Genomic DNA, 7,539 nt, shown 5'->3' on the forward strand with positions numbered 1-7,539 from the left:
TCCCTGCCCTGTGGTAAGTCCTAGGTCACATAAAATCTTAATGTGACAAAAAACATGAAACTTGATATTGACAATGTTTTATAATAGGGTACCATATTCTAGCCTATTCTGGGGCTCCAAGGGATATTTTTTCTACAAAAAATATGACATTTTAACTATGGTATTAAAAATAAGCAGTTAACAAACTCAGATATCTGTGGGAGGTAAAAGGTAAATGAGCCACAGGCAGAAAGTATTTCAAGCAGAGAGAACATGATGCAAGAAAGATCTGAAGCATGACATTATGAGACAGTGTTGAGAACATTAAAAAGGTCCATTGTGGCTAAAGAACAAAATAATGAAAAAAAAAGAACTCTGGCAAGGCAACATAAATTATATCATGCTGGGCTTGGTAGAGTGTTTTGTGGACTTTGATCTATGTTCTACTACTGCAGGTAAGTACAAATTTGTCTAAAACTGTGTAGTAGAAAGACAGAATTTGCAATAAGTTATTGCATTGACTCTAAAGTAGAAAGCTTAATGGAGGAGGAAAAGGGGGTGCATCCCTTAAAAATTACAGCATGATACTACAGTTATACAATCAAGATTAAATAGGTTGGAAATCTAAGAGTAACAGTGAAAAATTGAGAACTAGATGATTATACAAATGTTAGAAGAATGAATATTAGAATTAAACCCATGGGAGAGATATGTGTCAAGGATAATTATTAGAAATTTGTTTTGAACAATTGAATGCATGGTTGTGAAATTCACGAAGACAGGTAATAAGAATATTTCAGAAATAAGAGGATTGAAATCGTGCCAACCCCACAATGCCTCCTTTAATGTATCTTTTTCCCTGCTTCCAATCTGTCCTTCCTCCATCTCAACCATCCCACTCCCCCAAGGTCTCCCCAATCCTCCCCTTCTCCCTTCTCTCTCCCCCTCTCCTCTTCCCTCACCCCACTCCCACCCCCATCCTCCCAACTTTTGCCTGGCTATCTTGTCTGCTTCCAATTTTCAGGAGGATCTATATATGCTTTTCTTTGGGGTAACCTTATTACTTAGGTTCTCTAGGATCGTGAACCATAGGCTCAATGTCCTTTGTTTATGACTAGAATCCACTAATGAGTGACTACATACCATATTGATCTTTTTGGGGTCTGGGTTATCTCACTCAGGATAGTGTTTTCTACTTCTATCCATTTGCATGCAAAATTTAAGATGCCATTGTTTATTTTTTTCCACTGAGTAGTATTCTAATGTGTAGATGTGCCACACTTTCTTTATCCATTCTTCCATTGAGGTGCATCTAGGTTGTTTCCAGGTTCTTGAATAATGCTGCTATGAACATAGTTGACCAAATGCTTTTGTAGTAGGATTGGACATCTCTTGGGTATATTCTGAAGAGTAATATTGCTGGATCCTGAGGTAGGTTGATTCCCAAATTTTTGAGAAACCCCCACACTGATCTCCTAGAGGGGGTCCCAGATGTCCACAGGGATGTCCCCAGCTAGGGCCCTGGGCAGTGGAGGACAGAGTGCCTGAACTGGCCTTGTCCCATAGTCAGACTTATGACTATCTTGAATATCACCATAGATCCTTCCTCCAGCGATGGATGGAGACAGAGACAGAGACCCACATGGGAGTACTGGACTGAGCTCTTAAGGTCCAATTGAAGAACAGAAGGAGGGAGAATATGACAAAAGAAGTCAGGACCACGAGGGGTTGATCCACCCACTTAGAAGTGTGTCTGAACTAATGGGAGCTCACCAAAGCCAGCTGGAATGGGACTGATCGAGCATGGGATCAAATTGGACCTTCTGAATGTGGCTGACCTTTGGGGCATACTGAGAAGCCAATGATAATAGCACTGGGATTTGTCTCTATGGCATGTACTGGCTTTTGGGGATCCTAGTCTGTTTGGATGCACACCTTCCTAATTCTGGATGGAGGGGAGAGGGCCTTGGACTTCCCACAGGGCAGGGAACCCTGCCCTCTATAGGACTGGAGGGGGAGGAGTAGGGCAGCAGGAGAGAAGTGGGAGGAGGGGAGGAAGTGGAAATTTTGATTCCTAGTATTAATAAAGTAATAAAAGAAGAGGATTGAAGTCAAGATTCTGGGATTATATATGCTGACGTTGAAGTTCTTTTTTGATATCTAAAATGTCAAGTAGGAAGTTGAAAAAAAGTTTGTGATGGAAATATAAAATTAGGAAGTACTGGCATATATGACACTTTTGAATTGAGTGATAATTAGGTATGAAGGGTAAAGAAAATAATTGAAATCTATTTTCAGTTAAAATACTGCAGAGTACAGAGTACAATGCTTTCTTAATCTACTTCACTGGCTTGGTTTTATCCATTCTTTATATAACTAACTGATATCAACACATGATTTGTGTAAATTTTTCATCACTTCTATCAAATTTACCTAGTATAACCAAATATGAACTGCTCTATGTGGAAGAAAGTATAAATTATTTTTGCAATGCATATGTATATTAGCAACTGTTAAGAGTGAAGCCCAAATCTGGATGTCTCATAGAAGAACCCCTCTGAATTTCCCCTTTAAGATCCACTAACACACTGTAAATTAATTTCTAGAATATATTATTCCCTTTTGAATATTCATCTACAGTTTCACAACACAATTGAGATTTATGGAAGTAGAAGAGTAGCCAATCCTACAAACATTTTGTTCCAAATATACAAGTTTTTAGTAATGAATATGTTTGTTTTGCACTATGGTGGGTCTCAAAAACTCCATTATCCTGGATACCACACTACCTTTCTAATGGTAAATAGTGGAAAGGAAGAAAATCAGCCCTGTTTTAAGAGAATCTTATTATGTGCTAATATCATGTAAATTTCTGTTTCTATCTTCCTGTTGACTCCTCTACTCTCTTTCTTGCTGACACAAAAAAATCATATACAGAAGTACACACACACACACAGAGAGAGAGAGAGAGAGAGAGAGAGAGAGAGAGAGAGAGAGAGAGGGAGAGGATCATTTACTCACAAATGACCATGTGATGGGTGGTATTATCTCCATTTTACACCTCTTCCTGCCTAATTATTGACCAGTTAGCATTTTATTAAAACAATGAGAGTATTATATATTCACAGTGTACACAAGGATTATTCCACAGCATTATTACAACTCAAAATATTTTATTTTGTCAAATCAAGGAATTTCATTTCAAAATGTCTCCAACTTTTTGTATAAATTGTTTTATTCTTTTTATCAAGTGACCATAACATTTTAAACTGGCCCATGGGATTTTGCACCTGGAATTTGTAGACTTGAGACAACTTTACAAAAAAAAAAAAATGTAAGGCTGGGTACAAGGAAAGCCAACAATAAAACAGCTCCATTATTTCACATGGCCGGTTAGATACATTAAGTTGGACACACACCCATAACACATGCCTCTATCTTAACAAATCAAATTTTGTAAAAGAGATCTGGCAAATGCTCTTCTGTGAGAGCCACCAGTCTTCCACTCATACACATGTGTTGATACTGGTCAGGCTTAGTGTGTGACTACAAAGGAACTGGATACACTGAAGCTACACAAGAGCCACACATCCCCTTACTCCCGGAGGGGGCCAAAACCCTTACTCTGTGTCTACGTTGCATTTTCTTTTTATTTTTTTTTTATTTTTTTTAAATTTATTTATTTATTGCGGATTTCTGCCTCCTCCCCGCCACCGCCTCCCATTTCCCTCCCCCTCCCCCCGATCAAGTCCCTCTCCCTCATCAGCTTGAAGAGCCATCAGGGTTCCCTGACCTGTGGGAAGTCCAAGGACCGCCCACCTCCATCCAGGTTTAGTAAGTTGAGCATCCAAACTGCCCAGGCTCCCCCAAAGCTAGCACGTGCAGTAGGATCAAAAACCCATTGCCATTGTTCTTGAGTTCTCAGTAGTCCTCATTGTCCGCTATACTCAGCAGTAAAAAACAAGGACTTCTTGAAGTTTGCGTACAAATGGATGGAAATAGAAAACACTATCCTGAGTGAGGTAAGCCAGACCCAAAAAGAGGAACATGGGATGTACTCACTCATATTTGGTTTCTAGCCATAATTAAAGGACAGTGAGCTTATAATTCGCAATCCTAGAGAAGCTAAATAAGAAGGCGAATCCAAAGACAAACATATAGGCATCCCCTGAATATTAACCTTCATCAGGCAATGAAAGGAGACAGAGACCCAAATTGGAGCACCGGACAGAAATCTCAAGGTCCAAATCAGGAGCAGAAGGAGGGGGAGCACGAGCAAGGAACTCAGGACCGCGAGGGGTACACCCACACTCTGAGACAATGGGGATGTTCTTTCGGGAATTCACCAAGGCCAGCTGGCCTGGGTCTACGTTGCATTTTTACATTGTGTCTACGTTGTTCCATTGAAAAGCTTTTCTTTCCCCACTGTGCCTGGGGATATCTGGTGTGTTCCTCAAGCCCCTTCCTGAGGTTGACATGACCTCTCATAGGAAATGGAGCTTGGCAGAAGTGCTGGTTCTGACTATGTGGACTGTTTGTTCCCTAACTGGAGAGCAGGAGCACGCCTTTCTCTCTAGGACCCCTTCCTTGCCCTTACTCTGGACCCTATCATCTAAAGCTTCTGAGGTTCCTGAGAAGTTAGTAGGTAAGGAAGCACCATTCCCTTCACCTCTAACAGGCTAACCTGTATGCCACTTTTGCCCAATTAAAACCCTGAGGTTTCTTTTCTACACTTTCACTACCATACCCTGACTCGAATTGGGGTCGAGGTGTGGGAATCAGCAAGATATCGTCAAGGGATTCAAGTTCAGTAGCTCAGGAACTTCAAGTTCAGAAAATAAAGAGGAACAAGAGAAAAGTAAGGTTGGAATGGTTGAAAACTCAACCAGCAGAGGGACTTACAAGAACAGTGCACAAAGAAACTAAAGAGGGTACTTTAAAAAGCCTCCAATTCCTGGTCCAGTTCAAAGAACAACCTTTGTCAAAAGTGTTCCCACATGCGAATTTATTTCTTCCCACATGTCACGCTCAGTGCTCCTTTTGATTTTCTGTTTGACTATATTTTAGGTTTTGGTTTTAAGGCTAGTTGGAAGCTGTTGTGAGGTTGATGAAAAAAACTTGTGTTAGCTACCAAGCTCAGCCCTCTAGGAATCTCCCCAGAGTTTCCACACAGCCCTCCAGCGCGCCCATCCCCTTTGCTTCTCCCCAGCCCCCACTCAGACTGAATTGTGCTACCCAGCACCCCACGGCCAACTGCCCCTCCCACTGCCTCCGCCCCTCATCCTCAGGTTCCAGCAGACTTTTTCGTCCCACACTGAGTTCACCATCTCAAGACGGCAGCACTTTCCGCCCTCGACCAGGTCCCCTGAACAGCCACCACCCTCAACACCTCTCTCCGCCCTCGCCCAGCTTTTTCCACAGCTCACAGTCCTTGTCAAGCCACGCTGCCACCTTCGCCTCTTTTGCCACCAAAGCACCCGGGACCCAGGACACACGGAGCCCCAGGGATCTCCCAGCCTCCCGCCCCTGGGACCCAGTGCCAGCCTGATCGATTCGGAGACACAGCCTTTCCCTACACCACCATGGCCAACAGGGGTGCCACGCGCCGCCGCCGCCGCGCCGCCACAGCCTCTGCAGCCCGCCCGCCGCCCTCCAGGGCCCCTCAGCAAACAGGTAGCAGGAAGCGGAAAGCCGCCGAGGTCGAGGGGGGCGCCGGGAGTTCTTCGTCGCCCGGCCCGGCTGCTGCGGCGGCGTCGGGGACCGGCCACGCGGAGGGGCCATTGCTGCTGGCCAAGAGGCCGCGGCGGCCCTTGGCTCGCCGTTCCTTGGTGCACTACTTGAAGGGCCGGGCTCTGGGCAACGAGGATCACCCGGGGCTGACGGGCTTAGAGGGCGACCTGCGCAACTATGGGGTCCTCAGGTTGCCAGAGCTGCTGAGGGAGCGCCAGCTGGCGCTTGGCCCCCTCAACAAGGTGTTTGCGTCACAGTGGCTAAATGCCAGGCAGGTGGTGTGTGGCACCAAGTGCAACACGCTCTTCGTGGTAGACGTCCAGACTGGCAAAATTACCCGCATTCCCCTGATGCAGGACAGAGGAACTGGACAAACCCATACCCAACCCACCTGTGGCATCCACGCCATCCAGTTGAATCCCTCCAAGACCCTCTTGGCCACAGGGGGTGAAAACCCCAACAGTCTAGCAGTATACCAGCTGCCCACCCTAGACCCTGTGTGTTTAGGGGATCGCAATGGCCACAGGGACTGGATCTTCGCCATTGCATGGATGAGTGACACGGTGGTTGTAAGTGGATCACGGGATGGCACTGTGGCGCTCTGGCAGGTTGATCCTGACATATGCAGTGGAAACATTCCCTGGCACAATAATTCAGAGATTCCACGGTATTCGCACATTCACCCAAGGGACATGGAGGCCATTCCCAGGGCCACCACTAACCCAGGTAATCGCAAAGTGAGAGCCCTTGCATTCAGTGGCAAAAACCAGGAGCTGGGAGCCGTGTCTCTGGATGGCTACTTCCACCTGTGGAAAGCCCGGAGCTCTCTGTCCAGGCTGCTGTCCCTAAGGCTGCCCTACTGCAGGGAGAACGTGTGTCTCACCTACTGTGACGAGTTGTCCCTCTATGCTGTCGGATCCCAGTCTCATGTTTCATTTCTTGATCCAAGACAACACCAGCAGAATATCAGACCCTTGTGTTCCAGAGAGGGAGGCACAGGTGTGCGTTCTCTGAGCTTCTACCAGCACATCATTACCGTGGGCACTGGACATGGTTCCCTGCTCTTCTATGACATCCGTGCACAGAAGTTCCTGGAGGAGAGGGCCTCAGCCAGTCCAGACTCTTTTCTCGTGCGCACAGGTAGGAAGCTCAAACTCACCTGTGGCAGAGGCTGGCTCAACCAAGATGAACTCTGGGTGAACTACTTTGGTGGCACTGAGGAATTCCCAAATGCACTCTACACTCACTGCTACAACTGGCCTGAAATGAAGCTCTTTGTGGGTGGAGGTCCACTCCTTTCAGGCCTCCATGGCAATTATGCAGGCCTCTGGAGCTAAAGTCTTCATGCACTTGTGAACGTGCACAGATTTATCTTTCAGTTCAGGCTAAGGTTCTTCACTTATGTGCTTGTGTGTGATGTATGCATTCGCACTTCTAATTGTGTGTGATTTATCTCCAAGGGGGATTTACCCAACTTTCTAGTGCTCAGCCACAGAGAAAGGGAAAACAGAAAGGAGAGAGGAGAGAGGGGGGGAGGGGGAGAGAGAGAGAGAGAGAGAGAGAGAGAGAGAGAGAGAGAGAGAGAGAGAATCAAAACTTGATGTGGCTTTGGCACCTTTTCTCAGAGCACTACATTTTTTCTGTATCATACAAAAATTGAATTAGTCTTAATCTTTCCCTTCCTGGGTGATTTATGTATTTTCTTTCTTTAGGTTTAATGTAGTCGTTGTTTTCCCTGCAATTCAGCTGTTTAGCTTTACCAGAATCTCAATAATATGTTCAAGTCGTTTAAACATTTCATGTATTTGGCATTTTGAGAAGCTATGTTTA

The 7,539-nt window shown here is 45.3% G+C and overlaps 1 protein-coding gene across 1 annotated transcript; it reads left to right on the plus strand.

Annotated features, from left to right (window-relative positions):
• Positions 1 to 5,353: 5,353 nt before the first annotated feature.
• LOC101990729 (DDB1- and CUL4-associated factor 12-like protein 2) lies at positions 5,354 to 7,220 on the plus strand. The gene has a single exon (XM_005358450.2). The coding sequence runs from the start codon at positions 5,562 to 5,564 to the stop codon at positions 7,044 to 7,046; it is 1,485 nt and encodes a 494-aa protein (XP_005358507.1). The 5' UTR covers positions 5,354 to 5,561; the 3' UTR covers positions 7,047 to 7,220.
• The last annotated feature ends 319 nt before the right edge of the window (positions 7,221 to 7,539 follow it).

This window comes from Microtus ochrogaster, chromosome X (assembly GCF_000317375.1).
Source record: "Microtus ochrogaster isolate Prairie Vole_2 chromosome X, MicOch1.0, whole genome shotgun sequence".
NCBI classification, from domain to species: Eukaryota; Metazoa; Chordata; class Mammalia; order Rodentia; family Cricetidae; genus Microtus; species Microtus ochrogaster.

What these genes read in the sequence shown, in the direction of transcription:
- LOC101990729 (XM_005358450.2), top strand. Translation starts at nt 5,562, where the DNA reads ATGGCCAACAGGGGTGCCACGCGCCGCCGCCGCCGCGCCGCCACAGCC.